The following is a 20,715-nucleotide window of genomic DNA, read 5'->3' as shown; positions in this document are numbered from 1 at the left end:
CCAATGGCCAGAGAAGTTGCCAGATCTGGTAGATCTATATAATCATATACCGGTAAACGCCACCAATTGCACTCCGGCCTACCTGATGAGGGCAAGAACTGGCAAGTTACCCATTGATTTAGACATGGGAGTCTTAACACCTAAGACGACATAACCAGATGCAGACTGGGATATAGAGCGGCAGCAACAATACCGCAAAGTGCAAGAATGTGTGGAGAAAAGTTTGTCCCAGGCAAGACAGTGGCAGGAAAGAAATTACAATCAACACGCCCCTGCAGTTCCCTTGACCCAGGAGAACAAGTACTCAAAAGAAAGAGACGTGTTCACAAACTAGATGACCAGTGGGAGGCAGAGCCATACACCGTTATACCTTCAAACTTTAATAACACCAAGGTATGCCTCATCAGCAAGGATGGAGGAGAAACCTTAGAAGCAGTCTCAAGAGATCATCTAAAGGTGTGCCCTGATGAGTTGAAGGACAAGATAGAAGTACAAGACACTCCACGGCCTATAGTAGAGGTGAAAAAAAAGATCCAAACTATCCTTGGAGAATTTCCTCGGACGTGGACACAAGTAAATCAGGCTATCGTAGTGCCAGTCCTAACCTTTCATCAGCCCACTGCACCAGATGAAGCAGAGACTCTTAATGAAATGGCTCCAGTAACAGATGCCACATCTGCAGTGGAATGCCTAAATCTGTCCCCTGCTAGCAGCGAATCTGTCAATCTCATGGTGAGTCTAGGAGTCAAGAGAAGGCAGTCCAGAATACCAATATTACACAAGTCCACGTATAGCGTAGTGACTAGTGCACCAGCAGTAGACATTAGAGAACAGGTCAGGTCATCGGAGATACCTATACTGCGTAGATCCACTCGTAGTACTAGAGGTCAGATCCCTGTCCGTTATAGAGAATACATAATGTGAATAAATTAATACGAATGTATAGTTGTAACCGTTAAGCATGAGAGCCTACAGAGACTTACTGTTTGAACTTTTTAAGTATTCGTAATAACCAGTTGAAGGACAATTGGGCCACAGGACTATGTGTGGTCAGAACTTTATTTGTAAATAGTTACCCCAGCTTGGCCTTGAAAATAAGCCACCGGCGTGGCCGAAAAACCAGGCCCATCTACAGATTGCCCTGTAGCCACGCCCAGGGACGACACACAAAGTGGGCTAAGGCGGTTCCCACCAACCAAACTCCAGGTACAAGGACAAAGACAATTCCTGGACGGCAGCGTAAGGACTGGTCGCTGCAGTAACTGTGCTACTGTTTCTTTTTCTTTTCTGGTTTTGGTAATTTTTACATTTTTAAGACTTTGTAGATTTTCTTTAATAGTTTTTGTTAACAATTCTTGTTATGTTTCCTCAGTCCGGGAGTACTGAACTTCACTGGGGGGGAATGTGACACCCCAGAGTCCGGTTGTCACAGTGACATTTCCTCCCTCTAAGGGGTAAAGTCATGCCTGGAGGCAGGAGGGGGGCCCCAATGCCAGGTAACATAGATTACATGACAATTCCAGCTGCAGGTCAGAAGGGGAGCTTCCTTATAAATTCTGGCCAGCAGAGGGGGTTAGTGAGTCAGCAAGCAGTCAGCTGTGAGAGAAAACAGGGGAGCTGTCATGGAAACGAGAGCAGCCTGAGTTGGCGACGGGGAGCTGATCTGTGAAGAGGGAAAGGACAGGAGCAGACAAGAGGCTCTGGGGAAGCTAAAATTGCATATAGCTGACCCTAGAGCGAAGCGCTGATAAAGAAAGAGGACGCCATAGTCCTAGGCTGACAGGAGCTGTACGGCCTGATAGCTGAATCTGAAGTACAGGTGACTGCAAATCCCTGGTCGACATTGAACACCTGATGGCACGGCAGCAGATCAAGAGCCTGGGGCTGACAGTGAAAAGGACAGTACCCGTGATATAGGCTCACGCTGTCAGCCATACAGGTTAGAAACCATCACACAAGAGAGGGTCGCAGCTAAGGCTTGTTTCACACTTCCGTTGATGGCAGACAGTTGACATCTGCTAAAAACGAAAATTAACGGATCGCCTCCGTTGTGACATACGGATGTCAGCGGACGCTAATATGGACAGATCCGCCGAAGATGAAAAATTTAAAGCGACCGTGGTCTGGAAGGAGAGAGAGAGAGAGAGAGAGATTTTTCGCTGCTCCCGGAACGGCATTTCAGGGTTAAAATGCTTTCTGGAGTAAAGCTTCCGGGCATGCGCACTTAAAATTGACGGACCGTCAAGGAAAAAAAACGTTGCAGGGTCCACCTCATCCACCCAGGAGACGCTAAAATCTTGGCGGATCCATCAAAAAACGGGTGGGACGGATGACCGTCAGTCAAGATCCGCCACTAATGTAAGTCTATGGGGGGGGGGAAACGGATCCGCCCCTTTTTTGTCGGATCCGTTTTTTTCTAAAATTGGTGGATTTTGACTGACGTCAAAAAACGGAAGTGTGAAACAGGAATTAGTTACAAACAGCAGGGACCTGAAAACAAAGTGCAGAAGGAAGGTCCCAAACCCCACCTGGCAGTGTGGATCCCCTGAATGCCTCCAAGCGAGCTGGACTCAATCCATCACCTGTATGTGGTACCCCGGATTGCAACAACTTGCAAGTAAAAGGTAAAGAAAACTGCACCTCTCTGTGTCCTTTCCTTATTTCTCTGCACCCCAACGTTCACCGCCATCTGAGCCATTAATCGAATATCTTTGCCCTGGGGCCCCAGCTCTACCCGTGGGAGCTGAACCATTCTTTGCTGAATCACCATCAGCCCCAGAGGACCAAAACCGCAGCGTCGGCCATTCCTTGCTGAACACCACGGGTGGCGTCACACTTAAACATCACACAACTTTTTTCTATTTAATTACTGGACGCCCAGGGCCACGGACCGGGTCGCTGTCACCGTGACATCCCCCATTGAAGTCAACGGGCCCGGTACCGAGTACCCTAAGGCCCTGTGGGGTGCTTCACAAGGACTCTGAGTTTGTATGTTCTGCCCGTGTTTGTGTGGATTTCCTCCACTTTCCTCCCAAGCACCAAAGACATACTGATAGGGTATGTAGATTGTGAGCCCCAATGGGGACAGTGAAAATAATGTCTGTAAAACGCTGAGGAATATGATGGCGCTACATAAACAAAGTGTAATTAATAAATAACCTGAAATCTGCAGCTGTTCCGCACATATTTTTCCGAGTACCAATGCATTTTTGGGTGTTTTTTGCTACGGATACGCACTAGGAATCATAGCCAAACAATACCAGGCCAGTGATTTAACCTGTGACTTTAGGGTCTCCAGTGACATAAAAGGGTAAAAGGGTAAAATGTGCAACAAAATGGTACGTTTCTGTGATAGAAATTGAAATGCGACAAATATTTAAAAAATGCAACAAAAACAAATTTCTGCTCAAATTCACAAAAAAGCGGCATGTGGAAGAGGTTATTTGGAAACTCATCAACTTTACAGGTAAAATGCTTCTGAATTTACAAGCGAAAAATCCATTTGGAAAGTCCAACAAAGTGCAAAGTGATGAGCACGGCCATTAAGCCTCCCGGGACACTATGCATTAATAATATCCACCAATGCTGCAGGTAAAACATGCCCTGATCTTCGGGTGCCCACCCTGAACACAACAGCACTAAACGACCATGCAAAAGAGAAAAGGGGTGGCACTCACCAGAACTAAAATTCAGCCATTATTGGTCACCTTTAAAACATCTTCAGCAGGGAGTGGAACAGTGGAGTGTGAGGACAACGGCCGTTTCGCGCAATTGCGCTTCTACGGGTCACCCGTCGTCCTCACACTCCACTGTTCCACTCCCCGCTGAAGATGTCTTAAAGGTGACCAATAAAGGTTAAATTTTAATTCTGGTGAGTGCCACTCTTTTTTCTCTTTTGCATGGAAATCTATTTGGAAGATTTGCACCAAATATGCATCATATGATGCTGTGAGATTCACAATGAATATCCCCCTGCTACACCGAAAATGATGTCAGAACGTTCCCAATTTCCATAATAGCAGCTTATAAAATCCATGACACAGAAAATGTCTGCAGAATCAGGGGAAAAGTGACCATGTGTGAATGGAAGGGTGCGCCAGTATGTCAGATAGGCCGATGTCACACTAGCGATGAATACGGATGAGTGCTATGCAAGAGATCATCACATAGTACTCTGACCAGTATTCCTCTATGGGGCAGCTCCCATCACCGGTTTTTTCTTGACCGCATAAGTCTATGGCAGGGCCGTTTTTAGGGGGGGACGGGGGTGCGATCGCCCAGGGCGCCACCCAAGCCAGGGGGCGCCTACAGGGCTGCACCTATCATGAGCCAAGTAAGTTGAGCTCTTTGCCTCAGGTGGCAGTGCTTCCTGAAGACAGGGGGCGGCAGAGCGACCCCCCTGTCAGATAACGTGGTGCCGACTCTCCCTGTAACCCCTGCTGTGTCACAAGTCTGACTCCGGCAAGGAAGTTTTTCTGTGGGCGGAGTTTGTGCTCTGTCCCGTTGTCTCTATGGAGTCTGCTCTGTGCCTGTAATGTCTATGGAATCTGCTCTGCGTTCCCCTTTCATATTCCCCTCATCAGGATCTGGGTGAGTCCAGACATGGAGCATCTGTTACTGTATGCACAGTCCCGGCCCCAATGATGTGTATATACCCCAGTGTCTGTATATACCCTAGTGTCTGCCCCAGTGATGTGTATATACCTCAGTGTCTGCCCCAGTGTCTGTATATACCTCAGTGTCTGCCCCAGTGTCTGTATATACCCCAGTGTCTGCCCCAGTGTCTGTATATACCCCAGTGTCTGTATATACCCCAGTGTCTGTATATACCCCAGTGTCTGTATATACCCCAGTGTCTGCCCCAGTGATGTGTACATACCCCAGTGTCTGCCCCAGGGATCTGTATATACCCCAGTGTCTGCCCCAGTGATGTGTATATACCCCAGTGTCTGCCTCAGTGATGTAAATACCCCAATGTCTGCCTCAGTGATGTGTATATACCACGGTGTCTGCCCCAGTGATGTGTATATACCCCACTGTCTGCCCCAGTGATCTGTATATACCCCAGTGTCTGCCTCAGTGATGTAAACACCCCAATGTCTGCCTCAGTGATGTGTATATACCTCGGTGTCTGCCCCAGTGATGTGTATATACCCCGGTGTCTGTATATACCCCAGTGTCTGCCCCAGTGATGTGTACATACCTCAGTGTCTGCCCCAGGGATCTGTATATACCCCAGTGTCTGCCCCAGTGTCTGCCCCAGTGATATGTGTGTACATCCCAGTGTCTGCCCCAGTGATGTGTATATACCACAGTGTCTGCCCCAGTGATGTGTATATACCCCAGTGTCTGCCCCAGTGATGTGTATATACCCCAGTGTCTGCCCCAGTGATGTGTATATACCCCAGTGTCTGCCCCAGTGATCTGTATATACCCCAGTGTCTGCCCCAGTGATGTGTATATACCCCAGTGTCTGCCTCAGTGATGTAAATACCCCAATGTCTGCCTCAGTGATGTGTATATACCACGGTGTCTGCCCCAGTGATGTGTATATACCCCACTGTCTGCCACAGTGATCTGTATATACCCCAGTGTCTGCCTCAGTGATGTAAACACCCCAATGTCTGCCTCAGTGATGTGTATATACCCCGGTGTCTGCCCCAGTGATGTGTATATACCCTGGTGTCTGCCCCAGTGATGTGTATATACCCCAGTGTCTGCCCCAGTGATCTGTATATACACCAGTGTCTGCCCCAGTGATGTGTATATACCCCAGTGTCTGCCCCAGTGATGTGTATATACCCCAGTGTCTGCCCCAGTGATCTGTATATACACCAGTGTCTGCCCCAGTGATGTGTATATACCCCAGTGTCTGCCCCAGTGATGTGTATATACCCCAGTGTCTGCCCCAGTGATGTGTATATTCCCCAGTGTCTGCCCCAGTGATGTGTATATACCCCAGTGTCTGCCCCAGTGATATGTGTGTATACCCCAGTGTCTGCCTCAGTAATGTAAATATCCCAGTGTCTGCCCCAGTGATTTTGGGAGGCTTCGCTGATGTCACTTGTCATGTCCTGGTTGGTGGGGGGGTGAGTGATGTAATGGCACAGGAGAGGGTCGGAGGCTGCACACAGAAGTCTGCGCCGGCTCCTATAGATGATGATGGACCATTACCGGCTCACAGATGTTCGGTGAGGACGGGAGCCACTCTCGTTATTCTCATACGTTATTATCCCAAATGAAAACCATTGTTTCCTAGAATAGAGATGGATGTCTTACATACATTGTTCACACACTGCAATCTTTGCAATTTGCAGATTGATAGCGCAGGGTCTGTGAGTCACTGTGTGTGAGGCCAGTCTCACACGTCCTGATATTTCTGGTACCGGAAAAACCGGTACCGGAGATATCCGTGACTGAGTGTGTAATACTTGCGGCACACGTGTGGCAACCGTGTGCCGCCTGTGTGCCACATCAGTACAACACAGGAGGCCGCCGGGGAAGAAGCGCTACAGTAAGCACTGTTCCCCGGCAGCGGGTGCTGAAGACGGCTCTCATCATTCTCCCCTGCTCTGCCGGCGATCGGCGCGAGCAGGGGAGAATGATGAGCATTATATTAAAGTGAGAACAATGACAGCAAGTGGAGACTTTTGGGACTATTACTCCTATCAACCTACACCTGCTGCCGCTAATAACAGTGACATGAGGACACATTTATCTAAGTTTATCTAAAGTATTCAGCATCTTAATGTTCGGGGGGGGGGCGCTTTTTCGATGTTCGCCCTGTTGGCAAAATTCCATAGAAACTGCCCTGGTCTATGGGTGCGAGTGACACAGCGCACATCACTCGGATATCATCCAAGTGCTCTGCGATATACGCTGACCCCGGCAATGGAGGAGATGGAGAAATTACTTTCTCTGCAGCTGTGCTCCGATCCGCTCGGTGTGAGAGGCTCGGAGCACAGTCGAATGATACTCAGCTCCCGATCGCAGCAGAGCAGGAGCCGAGGGTCATTAGAATATTGCATTTGATGCTCTCGCATCGGATGCCATACGCCAGTGTGACTCCGGCCATATAGTGTAATCCTTCCATAAATATAAGTGGTATCCGTCCACAACAGTCCTCTACATGCAATCTAATACACATAGGTTTCTGTTAGCTTCTCTTTTTATTGTGGGGGAAGTAATGGTTCTCCTTAGTCTGCGTTCCCACAATGCGCTTTTGGCGAGTTTTTGATGCAGATTTTCTGCACCATTTCTGCACCGGTTAAGTAAAATAGGTTACTTGCATTTTTTCGAAAATAAACAGCATAAAAAAATTCACCTCATTGTAGGAACGTAGCATTAAAGATTAAATGCCTGATTATTACAGACCAATGCTCTATGGGGAAAAAGTATGCAAATTTGCTCTTTCACATTACCAAAGAACTAATATCATTGGTCACGTTGCAGGATTTGTTAAAGGATTGACTAATCGGATTTCTACGCCTCCTAGATAATACTTGCATACCTTCTTAATTATTAAAACTGTAAGCTCCAATGCAGATGTGCATATGAATCTACTGTGTCCTTTGGTTCGGCATTAGTAAGGCATCAGCAAAATGCTCAAAAGTAGAGATATGTCAGACTCTTTTAGGAGGTTGCTCAGCACAGCTCACACTGCCAGGCCGCATGTTTCTCGTTCTACTGTGAGTTACCTGCAAGGCCAAAACGTGCTACTATGGTCTGCAGCAGCTCCAGACTTGTCACTCCTCGAGCATCTGTAGGACGTTATCTGTTAACAATTGCAAAGGGAGTTGCCAGCAGAGGATCTTGATGATCTGTGTGTCCAAGTGCATTCAGCTTGGCAGAACATTCCTCAGACAATCACTAACAATCTCATTGGTAGAAACCAAGCTGTGTAAGTGCATGTATTTCTGCATGTGACGCTCATACACAATACTGAACAAATCAAGATGTTTTGAAAATTTTGTATCCATTTTTCATCATTTGCATATCTTTAACATGTCTTTTTGTTTTCCATTATTCCAAGACTTTTCCTTCTTGGTGTTACAATTTCAATGTTGAAAAGCATAGATTTCTTAGACATGGGGAGACTGATGTATGTAAAATTCATGTCAGAATGGCTGCCTAATCCTGATGTTAGACTGAACATTATTTTGCTCCATCTATCGTCCAGACTGGACACAAAAAATGCTCATTTTATTATCACAGAGGAAAACTTTCAAATAGGTTTATACAGGTAATCTGATTTGGCTCTACAAAGTAAGTACACTAGCCTCACCAGGCCTGATTTAAATTTAAGATTTTGGCTTGGAACAAATTATATCCATTCATAGCAAACATCAAGTTCAAAAAGGATGTGTTGGAGGCTCCGTCACAGATTCAGCCAAAACGTTACACAGTGTTGGAAGACTAAGTGCAACACGAGGGGAAGAGGGGAAGGAAGCCCAAACACTAGGGAAAGGGGGAGTGGAGACCCCTAGGCAGATTTAATAGCACCCTGCCTCCCTTACCGTCCCTATATTCATCCCACACCAATCGCCAAGCAGGAACCTAAGCCCTGTATATCCCTAGAGCTAGTCCCTGAGTAGGGAAGGGTGGATGAGCACTGGTCAGTGCCCACTGTACATTAAAGAGAAGAAGGGAGCCAAACAAGGGGGAAGCAACTTATCTTGAGCAGACTCATAGAGATAACAGCAAACGTCCTCAGCACCAGAGAGAAAGTAAGCCGACTGCTATAACTCCAAGCCTTCACAAGGGAAAATGTGAATATCATTGTCAACTCCCTGAAGCAGCCTAGGAGTCTATAAACACCCAGGTCCAGGTGTGTCAATTAGAGTCAGAGGGAGGTTGCCCCTGGGTCCAAAAGACAGAAGGATTAAGAAGGGATCTGCAATGCCAAACACAGAGACCTTCTGCAGTCAGATGCAGAGCGACAGTCTGTAGAATCTGACATACCCGTGACAGTATCCCCCCCTACTACGAGTGGCCACCGAACACTCAGGAATAGGTTTCTCAGAATAAGAGGTGTGGAATGAATGAATCAGCCTGGGCGCGTTCACCTCTGATGCTGAAACCCACATCCTTTCCTCTGGGCCATAACCCTTCCAGTACACCAAGTATTGCAGGGAACAACGTTGGAGGCGAGAATCTACAATCCTCGAAATCTGAAACTCTACATTATTGGGGGTGGGGTAGGATGAGGACTCAAGGCGTTCCATACATTTCTTGAGTAGAGACCTGTGAAAGACATTGTGGCTCTTAAGGGCCCGGGGTAGCTCAAGACAAAACACTGCTGGGTTAATGAGGGCGGTTATTTTATAGGGGCCAATAAATTTGGAAGGAACCCTCAACATGATATTCCTGGCAGACAACCACACAGTCATTCACATTCAGGTCCGGACCTGGAAAGCGTTTTCTGTCAGAAATACATCTGTACCTATCTCCCATGATCTTCAAATTACTCAGAACCCCCCACCCGCCCGTCACACCAAAGATAGCAACAAAGAAAAACATTCCTCCTCAGGAACTCCCGAAGCCCCTCCCCAATTAAAATTACCAAACTGTGGATGATACCCATATGCACCAAAGAACGTTGACCTACCTGCAGACTACTGAGGATGATTATTAATAGCAAATTCTGCCAGCAGTAAGTAGGATGCCCAATCCTCCTGATTCTCGAAGACAAAACACCTGAGGTAAGTCTCCAAAATGTGATTTACGAGCTCAGTCTGTCCATTCACCGGGGGATGGAATTCAGAGGAAAAGCACAGCTGCACCCCCAGTCGAGAACATAACGCCCTCCAGAACTTGGAAACAAATTGGGTCCCCCGATTTGACACCACATCGGAGGGAACCACGTGAAGCTTCATAATCTCATTTATAGTATAAACACCTGAGCAAGAGCCTCAGTATTGAAGTGCCGGTAAGTGACGAAATGAACCACTTTACTGAACCTATCTGCAAACACCAAAACCACAGTCGTGCCTGCAGATAGCAATAGGTCAGCAATAAAATCCATGGACAAGTGCGTCCATGGCCTGCTAGGAATAGGTAGTGGAAGAAGAGTACCAGACGAACCGGTATGCAATACCTTAGAACGCGCGCAGATACTACAAGCAGATATGTGTTCAACCACATCCAGATGTAACCCTGGCCACCAAAAATGAGTTCCGCAGTTGCCTTACCACCTAGATAGCCAGCTAGCACAGAGTTGTGATGTTCCTTAATTACTTTGCGGCGCAGATTAGATAGTACAAATAACCTTCCTGAAGGGCAGGAGGTCGGGGCGTCCCCCTGGGCCTCCAAAACCTCACCCTCCAGCTCAGGGCACAATGCTGAAATGACTACCCCGATCTGCAAAATCAGGACAGGGTCCTCATGGTCACCATCACCAGGGAAGCTCTGGGACAAAGCATCAGCCTTTACATTTTTGACCCTTGGATAGAAAGTGACAACAAAATTGAACCTAGTAAAAAACAGGGACCATCTAGCTTGCCTAGGGTTAAGAAATGTAGCCAATTGAAGATATGAGAGGTTCTTATGGTCAGTAATAACAGTAATGGGATGGACAGCCCCCTCCAACCAATGTCGCCATCCTTCAAATGCCAATTTAAAGTTCCCTATAGCCCACATCATAATTTCTCTCAGGAGAAGACAATTTCTTAGAAAATAAATTGCATGGACGCCATTTACCTGGGCATGGACCCTGAGACAACACAGCTCCAACCCCTACCTCTGACGCATCAACCTCCACAACAAAGGGTTGGGAATCATTGGGTTGACTAAGTATAGGGGCCAAGGTAAAACAGCTCTTTAGGGAGGAAAAAGCCTGCAGAGCAGCATCCGACCATTTGGAAAACTCAGACCCCATCCTTGTCATGTCAGTAAGGGGTTTCACAACTAAAGAACAATCTGGATGAATTTCTGATAAAAATTAGCAAAGCCCAGAAAACGTTGTAGAGGCTTCAGGTTCTCAGAACAGTCCCAATCAAGGACAGCACGGACCTTCTCCGGGAAGATTAAGTGCAAAACGAGGGGAAAAGGGGGTAAGGAAGCCCACATGCTAGGGAAAGGGGCAGTGGAGACCCCCTAGGCAGATCTAATAGCACCCAGCCTCCCCTATCGTCCCTAAATTGGTTCCACAACAATCGCCAAGCAGGAACCTAAGCCCTGTATATCCCTAGAGCTAGGCCCTGAATAGGGAAAGGGGATGAGCACTGGTCAGTCCCCACTGTACACCAAAGAGAAGAAAGGAAACAAACAAGGGGGAAGCAAATTATCTTGAGCAGACTCAGAGAGGCAGGACTGCCATCTGGGGATTACTGCCCTGACTGGCGTATGGGGCCCAATCAGCAGAGGGGGCCCACATCAGGCCCCGACATTTTTGCCCATCGAGCCCCACTGCCCCAGCGGCAGGATTCTGCCAATCAAGTAACTAAACCTGCGTCCCTTGCGGGCCCGGGCAATAGTTAAAGCCGCCAGCCAATCGGAGGCTGGCAGCTGACATCAGCGAGCACGTTGCCGGCATCTGACGTCATTGTCATTCGCCGGTGAGTGAACGCTTTCAGCCTGGAGTGAAGATGGCTCACCGCAGGAGCACGGCAAGCTAAGGATAAAGTTTTATTTTTATTGAAAGCGGCAAGCCGGCAGGATGGAGACACCGGGGCAGAATGGAGACAGGGGACAAAAGGAGACAAGGGGTATGATTGGAGACACGGGGGCAGGATGGAAACACTGGGGCAGAATGGAGACAGGGGGCAGGATTGCAGATACGGGGGCAGGAATGGAGACAAGGGGGCAGGAATGGAGACAAGGGGGCAGGATTGGACACACGGGGGCAGGATTGGAGACACACGGGGCAGGATTGGAGACACGGGGGCAGGATTGGAGACATGGGGGCAGCATGAAAGACATGGGGGCAGGATGAAAGACACTGGGGCAGGATTGGAGACATGAGGGCAGGATTGGAGACACGAGGGGCAGGATTGGAGACAGGGGGGCAGGACTGGAGACACAGGGGGCAGTATTGGAGACACAATGGGCAGTATTGGAGACACAGACAGGGGGCAGGATTGGAGACACAGAGGGAAGGATTGGAGACACAGGAGGCAGGATTGGAGACACAGGGGGCAGGATTGGAGACATGGTGCAGGAAGCAGACAGATTGGGCAGGAATATGGGGCAGGATGGAGACAGATGGGGCAGGATGGAGACATATGGGGCAGGATCATGGGGCAGGATGGAGACAGATAAGGCAGGATCATGGGACAGGATGGAGACAGATGGGGCAGGATCATGGGGCAGGATGGAGACAGATGGTGCAGGATCATGGGGCAGGATGGAAACAGATGGTGCAGGATCATGGGGCAGGATGGATACGATGGAGACAGATGGGGCAGGATGGGGAGATTATATGGGGCAGAATGGATACTCATGAGGGCAGGATGAGAGAACATTTGGGGTCAGGATGGGAGAACAAATGGCAGGAGCCAGGAATGAGACTCACGGGGGCCAGGATGGGGGATATTATTACCATAGGGGCTAATTAAGGGATATTATTACTGCAGTGATGTATTTATATTATTTTTTGAGGATACCGTTTTAAATAGGGAGGCGGTCCTGTTACTGTGCAGAGTGACACTATGTCGCCTTTTTTTCTTCAAGTGGTGTAGTGTAGAAGTTAGGAAAAAATAAGTAATGTGTTCTGCAAGCAGTGCTCTAGATAACTGTGTTATTTCCTGCAGAGACGAGCCCAGGCTGGATGAAGTGATGGCGGTATGTGCTAGATGAAGATGAAAGACTTCACCTAGAGACGTCACTGGTGTGTTACCTATACACTGACACCATACACTGTATACTATATACAGCGGTCCTGTGTACAATGTCACCAGTGATCACCGACACTGCATACTAAGTAGAGATCTCCTGTGTATAATGGCACTTATGGTGATATTAGCTTTGTGTTTTTTTATTACTGATCAGTATCGTAGTATTCAGTCACTATGTGGTGGTAATTTGTAGTCTGGTCATGGTGTGGTGGTATTTGTTCCTTGTATGTGGTATTTATAGGTCACTATGTGGTGGTAATATGGTGTCTGGTCATGGTGAGGCAGTATTTGTTCCTTTTATGTTTAATAGGTTAGAGTAGAGTAGAGCTCAGCCAAAAGAGTCTACCTTGCCGCGGTGGCGGCTTAAAAAATCTTTTCGCCACAACAAAAGTTGCTGGTTATGTGTGATCTGGTGAAGGGAACAGTTAATGTGTGATTCGTGAGAAGTGGAGTTTTTCCAAGAGAAAAACAGAGACTGAAAACGTGCTAGTGCCGCCCCTATGACTGGAAGAGCGAGGTTGCCGATAGGAGTAAAGCTAATTTCCTCCCGTCAGAGGGGCTCTCAGTGCACTGTATTACAACACTATTAACTATTATACTGTGCTTTGAGGGAGCAGTGGGGACATCATTCTATGTATAGGGGAATTGGGTATGTTCAGGAGCTGTGTGCCAATCATACTGTGTATAATGGAGCTGTGGGCCCACCATTCTGTGGATAGGAGAACTGTGAAGGCATTATAATGTGCATACCGGAGCTGTTGTCCCATTATACTGTATGTAGAGGAGATCTGCCAGGCATTATACTTTCTAAAGTGAAGCTCTGTCAGCATTATACTGTGTATAGGGGAGCTCTGACCTCATCAAACTCTGTATAGGGGAGGAGGGGAACATCATATGGTGTATAGGGGAGTTGTTGGGTCATCATACTGTGTAGAGGTGAGCAGTGGGAACATCATATAGTGTATAGGGGAGATATGAGCTCATCATACTGTGTACAAGGGAGTATCATATAGTGTATAGGGGAGATATGAGCTCATCATACTGTGTACAAGGGAGCATCATATGGTGTATAGGGGAGCTGTGGGATAATCATTCTGTGTAGAAGTGAGCTGTGGGGTCATCATATGGTGTATAGGGGAGCTGTTGGGTCATCATACTGTGTAGAGGTGAGCAGTGGGAACATCATATAGTGTATAGGGGAGATATGAGCACATCATACTGTGTATAAGGGAGTATCATATGGTGTATAGGGGAGCTGTGGGATAATCATTGTGTAGAAGTGAGCTGTGGGATTATCATACAGTGTCGAGGGGAGCTGTGGGCCCATCATACTGTGTATAGGGAAGCTGTGGGCCTATTATACTCTGTATAGGGGAGCATGGGGACATCATACAATGTATAGGGGAGCTGTGGGATCATCATACTGTGTATAGGGGAGCTGTGGGCCCATCATACTGTATATAAAGGAGTGAGCTGTGAACCTATCATACTGTTGTGGAGTGGAGCTGTGTTCTCATCATACTGTGTATAGTGGAGCAGTGTAGACATCATATGGTGTATAGGGAAGTTGTGGGATCATCATACTGTGTATAGGGGAGATGTGGGGGCATTATACTGTGTATAGAGAAGCTGTGGGCCCACCATACTGTGTATAGTGGAGCTGTACATGGTGGAGCTTTAGAGACATTATTAATTGTTAAGTGGGCACTTATGCATTATTGTTATAGGGACTCAGAGTATTGTGACCATCAAAGTTGCATATACTTATTATTACTTTCTAGGGACAAAATGTGGAGGGCACTAGGGGCCAATTTTACTATCTAGAGAGCACAACGGAGTCATTATTACTAAGTAAGGAGTACAGTGGTGGTATTATTACTATGTGGGGCGGTAAGAGGAGCCATTATTGTACTAAACAGCAGGTGCAGTAATAGGGACACATATGGCAGCAGCAGCTCAGTATTGGGGTATCAGCAGGATGAGGAGTTTGTGCAGGTTGGGAATAGATGGAGACTGGGCTGGAAATGTGAAAAGTCAAATGTGTCTGTGCTGTAATCTCTGCAGATGAGTCCAGGCTGGAGAAGTTGTCATGTCAGTCTGGGACAGATGGAAAAGACGGCAAACATGAACGATTTCATATGAAAGAACATCAGCTGTAAGTCACTATCTGTAACTGTACTGTAATCTTACATTGCCACCATATAGTGGTAATATCGGTACTCGCTTTTGTACATAGGTTTATTTTCAGTAACAGCGAGGTCACCTACTGAGGTTCACCCATACCCACAATTAGGGGGCGCCACCAGAGCTGTGATCATGGTTACTTGGTTAGGGGCCCACTCAGATGTTTCGCCCCGCCCCCTCCCCGAGCTGAAAATGTGAATATCACCGGCGACTCCCTGAAGCAGACTGGGAGTCTATAAACACCCAGGTCCATGTGTCATTTAGACCTAAGGCGCCTGCAATGCCAAACACAGAGACCTTCTGCAGTCAGATGCAGAGCGACTGTCGGTAGCATCTGTCACACCCCTGACACAAAATTACTGGACAATACTGTGATATTTTGGCTGGTAAAATGATGGATAACGTGTTGAAAACCTGATATATAGTCATTAGGGTGCATTGGGCACGGCTGGTTTCCATCATGTGACTGAACCCATGTGACAGATCCTGCACTTCTGTTAATTTGGTTGTCCTGCTCCCATAATGCCGCAGTTAATCGTCACTGAAAAATATGGTTGTGAAAGAACTCAATTCACTGAGTGACCCCTCCGCCTACTCTTACAAGTCTAAAGTGGACGTGGGCAGGCAGATGTCTCATCAACAATAACTAACTAGACTATTTCCTGGAACGGAACTGGAAAGACAGCATGGATTCAGAATCAGGGCAATCTATAGGCATTAATATGAAGGTAGTCGCCTCTTTGCAGAAATATGAGCTTCAGCTCTTCTTGGAAGGCTTTCTACAAGATTCTGAAGGGTGTCTGTGGGGATCTTTGCCCTTTCAGCCAGAAGAACATCTGTGAGGTCAGACACCGATGTTGGACTAGAAGGCCTGGTTCACAATCTCCCTGTTAGTCCGTCCCAATGATGTTGTTTGAACCCCTGTAAAACAGCCCCTTGGCATCATACCCCCACCAAAGATTGCAGCTGGCACAAGGCGCTCAGGCACGTAACGTTCCCCCGGCATTCATTAATCTGAGATTCGTCCGAATATTTAGAAATGAAGATGTTTCATGAACTGACTTGCTAGACAACGGTGACACCCTACAGGACCACCCTGGTATCGGTGGTCTTTTTAGTTCTAGCCATTCTTTCACAAATGTCTGTAGAGGCTAACTACATGGCGAGGGGCTGCATTTTATACATCTCTGACAATGGGAACAAATGAGAAACCAGTGACTGAGGGGTGTCCTAATACCTTCATCCATATAATGCCTGAATTTCCAGGTATTGTACAGGGTGGGCCATTTATATGGATACACCTGAATAAAATGGGAATGGTTGGTGATATCAACTTCCTGTTTGTGACACATTAGTATATGGGAGGGGGAAAACTTTTCAAGATGGATGGTGATGACCATGGCGGCTATTTTGAAGTCGGCCATTTTGGATCCATCTTTTTTCCAATGGGAAGAGGGTCACGTGACACATCACACTTATAGAGAATCTCACAAGAAAAACAATGGTGTGCTTGGTTTTAACGTAACTTTATTCTTTCATTAGTTATTTACAAGTTTCTCTTTGTTTACGGCAATTGACATGACGCAGAGGTTAACACATGAGGAGCGGATAGAAATTGTGTTGATGTCTGGTGAATGCAGTACCCGGGTCATTGCAGCAGATTTCAAAGCAAGACACCCTACACAAGAAAACTGTCAACATTCCCATTTAATTTAGGTGTATCCATATAAATGGCCCACCCTGTAGTATATTCCGCCATACTCGACAATATCCATGTTTTGCTGTCTATAATAAGGGGTGGCGGTATTTTCTCTGTATTCTCTATGTACGTAGGTCTGCTGGGTTTATCTTTGTGAATGTTTGCACCTGGTTGTAAACAAATGATCTGATTTACAAAAAAGTTACATGTCTGTCCCCAATGGAAGCGAATGCCTTCCTTTAGCAGGTAGATTCCTACTGTGATCCTTGTGCGTAGTATCAGTGCTCAGTTACGCACGCCCTGCACACAGCCATTCTGCGACTACCCTGGAGCCGGTGACGTGGGGACAATGTGTGTCCACATACAGGATCTGCAGCTTAGAAACTTTTCCTTCTGGATTAGACGCCTGCAGCATATTGTGCAGGTGGAGAGCTGGAGCACCACAAGGCCCACCTGCCCAAAGTGCAGAGTACTGGCTAACAAGGTGAATTAGGGCTACTACTGGTACTAACCCAACTGACTGGTTCATATGGTAAGAAGACGGAGAAGGCTGGACAGTGGGTGCCAAACAGAAGAGCCCCATCTGAATGGAGGTCTAGGATGCGTATCACTGCTCCAGTCATTGTCTATAAGACTACAGAGCGGACAAGTCTGCAACAAATCTGCCATGTGTGAACAGGTCCTTACGATGTGGTCATAAGTAATGATCCAAAGTCAAACACTGCCGATCAGACATGTCTGATTCCATGATGGCACCTATGAACACCAAACAATTGTACTTATGCCCAATCTCCAGATGGACTGCTCATAATGGTCAGGAGGGCAGAAAATCACCAGTACCCTATATAAGGGCAGGACTCTCCTGCCCACACAACAGTAATATGTGTCTATGAAGAGTCTGGGAAAGCTGGGTGACAGCCCCTGAGGGAGCAGCATGTCGGTGTCACCCAGCTCTCCCTGCACCAAGCCTGGTGCCCGGCAGCTGGCACTGACCTGGGGATGTAGTTGGACTCTTCCCCCAGCCGGAGTTGGAAGTCCTTCCAGGCAGGGCTGAAGTTCTCTTCTTCCAGGACTTCCCCTTCAGATAACCGGTGGCTTCTTTGGGGCACAAAGGTGGATACATCCTGGGTCCCCTCTGGCACCTGAGACCCCCGGAAACCCATGACAAAATCCTCGAAGGTTATGGAGCCGTCCCTGTCCCGGTCCAGGCGCCTGAAGATGTTCTCCACCTCGGATGTGGTGACCCGGAGCTCTGCGCACAAGGACGAGAAGTCCTCCCTGCCCAGGCGCCCGGAGCGCTTGGCGTCATAGGAGAGGAAGAGGGCGCGGAGCCGGGACAAGTCTTCCTTCTCCTCCATCCAGAGTGCAGGGCACCGAGAATGAGGAGCCGCGGACTGGCACTCACTATACCGGGAACTAGTCCGCAGCTGGTGACTGCGCTGCACCTAGCACCCCTCCCTGTGCCAGCCCGGCAGCCCGCCTCCTCACCTGCTGCTGGGTCTGGTGCGCACAGCTCCGGGTTGTGTCCCCTCCAGAGTCCTCCGCTCACAGCCTGTGCATGGCAAGACGGGAGGGCAGGACTGCAGACATGGCGACACCGCCCTCATGCCGGCAGGGCAGCCTACTCCGAAGTTCCGAACCTGCTGTGAGAACCTGACTACTCCTACCTGACAACCTAGGCTGCCCCATATACAGTGTGGGGAAAGCTGTGAGTACAGGACTACAGTACCTGAGCTGCCCCATATACAGTGTGTGGAAAGCTGTGAGTACAGGACTACAGTACCTGAGCTGCCCCATATACAGTGTGGAGCCAACTGTGAGTACAGGACTACAGTACCTGAGCTGCCCCATATACAGTGTGGAGCCAGCTGTGAGTAAAGGACTACAGTACCTGAGCTGCCCCATATACAGTGTGGGGAAAGCTGTGAGTACAGGACTACAGTACCTGAGCTGCTCCATATACAGTGTGGAGCCAGCTGTGAGTACAGGACTACAGTACCTGAGCTGCCCCATATACAGTGTGGGGAAAGCTGTGAGTACAGGACTACAGTACCTGAGCTGCTCCATATACAGTGTGGAGCCAGCTGTGAGTACAGGACTACAGTACCTGAGCTGCCCCATATACAGTGTGGAGCCAGCTGTGAGTACAAGACTACAGTACCTGAGCTGCCCCATATACAGTGTGGAGCCAGCTGTGAGTAAAGGACTACAGTACCTGAGCTGCCCCATATACAGTGTGGGGAAAGCTGTGAGTACAGGACTACAGTACCTGAGCTGCCCCATATACAGTGTGGAGCCAGCTGTGAGTACAGGACTACAGTACCTGAGCTGTCCCATATACAGTGTGGAGGCAGCTGTGGGTACAGGACTACAGTACCTGAGCTGCCCCATATACAGTGTGGAGCCAGCTGTGAGTACAGGACTACAGTACCTGAGCTGCCCCATATACAGTGTGGAGCCAGCTGTGAGTACAGGACTACAGTACCTGAGCTGCCCCATATACAGTGTGTGGAAAGCTGTGAGTACAGGACTACAGTACCTGAGCTGCCCCATATACAGTGTGGAGCCAGCTGTGAGTACAGGACTACAGTACCTGAGCTGCCCCATATACAGTGTGGAGCCAGCTGTGAGTAAAGGACTACAGTACCTGAGCTGCCCCATATACAGTGTGGGGAAAGCTGTGAGTACAGGACTACAGTACCTGAGCTGCTCCATATACAGTGTGGAGCCAGCTGTGAGTACAGGACTACAGTACCTGAGCTGCCCCATATACAGTGTGGGGAAAGCTGTGAGTACAGGACTACAGTACCTGAGCTGCTCCATATACAGTGTGGAGCCAGCTGTGAGTACAGGACTACAGTACCTGAGCTGCCCCATATACAGTGTGGAGCCAGCTGTGAGTACAAGACTACAGTACCTGAGCTGCCCCATATACAGTGTGGAGCCAGCTGTGAGTAAAGGACTACAGTACCTGAGCTGCCCCATATACAGTGTGGGGAAAGCTGTGAGTACAGGACTACAGTACCTGAGCTGCCCCATATACAGTGTGGAGCCAGCTGTGAGTACAGGACTACAGTACCTGAGCTGTCCCATATACAGTGTGGAGGCAGCTGTGGGTACAGGACTACAGTACCTGAGCTGCCCCATATACAGTGTGGAGCCAGCTGTGAGTACAGGACTACAGTACCTGAGCTGCCCCATATACAGTGTGGAGCCAGCTGTGAGTACAGGACTACAGTACCTGAGCTGCCCCATATACAGTGTGGGGAAAGCTGTGAGTACAGGACTACAGTACCTGAGCTGCCCCATATACAGTGTGGAGCCAGCTGTGAGTACAGGACTACAGTACCTGAGCTGCCCCATATACAGTGTGGAGCCAGCTGTGAGTACAGGACTACAGTACCTGAGCTGCCCCATATACAGTGTGGAGCCAGCTGTGAGTACAGGACTACAGTACCTGAGCTGCCCCATATACAGTGTGGAGCCAGCTGTGAGTACAGGACTACAGTACCTGATCTGCCCCATATACAGTGTGGAGCCAGCTGTGAGTACAGGACTACAGTACCTGAGCTGCCCCATATACAGTGTGGAGCCAGCTGTGAGTACAGGACTACAGTACCTGAGCTGCCCCATATACAGTGTGGAGCCAGCTGTGAGTACAGGACTACAGTACCTGAGCTGCCCCATATACAGTGTGGAGGAAGCTGTGAGTACAGGACTACAGTACCTGAGCTGCCCCATATACAGTGTGGAGCCAGCTGTGAGTACAGGACTACAGTACCTGAGCTGCCCCATATACAGTGTGGAGGAAGCTGTGAGTACAGGACTACAGTACCTGAGCTGCCCCATATACAGTGTGGAGCCAGCTGTGAGTACAGGACTACAGTACGTGAGCTGCCCCATATACAGTGTGGAGCCAGCTGTGAGTACAGGACTACAGTACCTGAGCTGCCCCATATACAGTGTGGAGCCAGCTGTGAGTACAGGACTACAGTACCT

The 20,715-nt window shown here is 48.3% G+C and overlaps 1 protein-coding gene across 1 annotated transcript in view; it reads right to left on the bottom strand.

Moving 5' to 3' along the window:
• Window positions 1-18,255, bottom strand: part of RASEF (RAS and EF-hand domain containing) — a 108,355-nt gene extending 90,100 nt beyond the window's left edge. The window contains exon 1 of the mRNA XM_073546034.1: window positions 17,710-18,255. Within this exon, the coding sequence (XP_073402135.1) occupies window positions 17,710-18,074 (365 nt within the window). The 5' untranslated portion in view covers window positions 18,075-18,255. The remainder of the gene's footprint in view (window positions 1-17,709) is intronic.
• Window positions 18,256-20,715: the final 2,460 nt, after the last annotated feature.

Source organism: Dendrobates tinctorius, unplaced genomic scaffold (assembly GCF_039654945.1).
Source record: "Dendrobates tinctorius isolate UK_male_01 unplaced genomic scaffold, ASM3965494v1 ptg000144l, whole genome shotgun sequence".
Lineage (NCBI taxonomy): Eukaryota > Metazoa > Chordata > Amphibia > Anura > Dendrobatidae > Dendrobates > Dendrobates tinctorius.
The sequence above is the reverse complement of the archived record's forward strand: the minus strand, read 5'-3'. Positions and strand labels throughout refer to the sequence as shown.